At 35.2% G+C, this 1307-nt stretch overlaps 1 protein-coding gene across 1 annotated transcript; it reads left to right on the forward strand.

The window, feature by feature from the left end:
- Window positions 1–929: 929 nt before the first annotated feature.
- Window positions 930–1083, forward strand: SARC_16310 (hypothetical protein; the record flags this gene model as incomplete). Its single annotated transcript, XM_014289581.1, has 1 exon — window positions 930–1083. A coding segment is annotated over one exon (154 nt), but the record flags the coding sequence as incomplete, so codon positions are not given.
- Between the last annotated feature and the right edge of the window lie 224 nt (window positions 1084–1307).

Here is a 1307-nt window from a genome sequence, read left to right on the forward strand (position 1 = left end):
TTTACAGATAGCTTTGACTACGAATCTATATATAGTTCTGACTTCAAATCTATATATAGCTTTATGAATCAATATGTAGCTTTAACTACAAATCTATATATAGCTTATCTATGAATCTAAGTATAGCTTTGACTTCAAATCTATATATAGCTTTAACTATGAACCTATATATAGGGTTTAACTACATATCTATATATAGCTTGAACTATAAATCTATATATTGCTTTAAGCACAAATCTACATATAGCTTTAACTATGAATCTATTTATAGCTTTAAACACAAATCTACATATAGCTTTAACTATAAATCTATATATAGCTTTATCCACAAATCCATATATGGCTTTAACTACAAATCCATATAAAGCTTTGACTCCAAATCTATATATAGATTGAACTATGAATCTATATATAGCTTTAACTATAAGTCTATATATAGCTTTAACTATGAATCTATATATAGCTTTAACTACAAACCTACAACCCAAATAACCCCGGCAAGTACTGTCTTACGACTCGCGTACTAACCCACCACTGTACACACGCATTTGCCCTGACAGGCGAACCCCAGCCAAACAAAGACAGACCACGGCATCAAGTACTTCATGCTGGTCATGAGCAGCTGCTATCACGAACGGAAGGACTCAGCTGCGTATGTGGATAGGTGCATGCACAGAGTGTGTGCTGTATGTCGCATGAGATATACATGGAATCTTATGTAACGTGATAGAAAGGATGTACAACTGGTTGGTGTATTGTGTGTGTGTACATGTGCATGCACAGAAAATGAGCTATACATGGACTGTTAAGTAATTTGTATTATGTATGTGTATATGTGCATGCATACGTGCCAGCTGTATGTCAAACATGTTATTAGCTCTATTGTTAACAAACTCTCTCACTCTCATCTGACCTTTTTATATCTCCAGGGACAACGAGGTGTCCTCAAATGTCAGCCCTGGTGTCCCGACTGTCCCATTTGCGTCAGGCGGTGTCTCGATCAGTGATACAGACAGGCGGTTGTTACGCCGAGTGATCTGGACTATTATTGGGGTCAATATACATGACAACAGTTTCAGCCCGGTAAGATCCCACCAACGTGTGTACCAATGTGATATATATATATATATTATAGATGTATGTATGTATACATGTATGCTTACATGCATGCATGCATGCATGTATGTATGTATGTATGTATGTATGTATGTATGTATGTATGTATGTATGTATGTATGTATATATGTATGTATGTATGTATGTATGTATGTATGTATGTATGTATGTATGTATGTATGTATGTATGT

This window comes from Sphaeroforma arctica, assembly GCF_001186125.1.
Source record: "Sphaeroforma arctica JP610 unplaced genomic scaffold supercont1.7797, whole genome shotgun sequence".
NCBI classification, from domain to species: domain Eukaryota; class Ichthyosporea; order Ichthyophonida; genus Sphaeroforma; species Sphaeroforma arctica.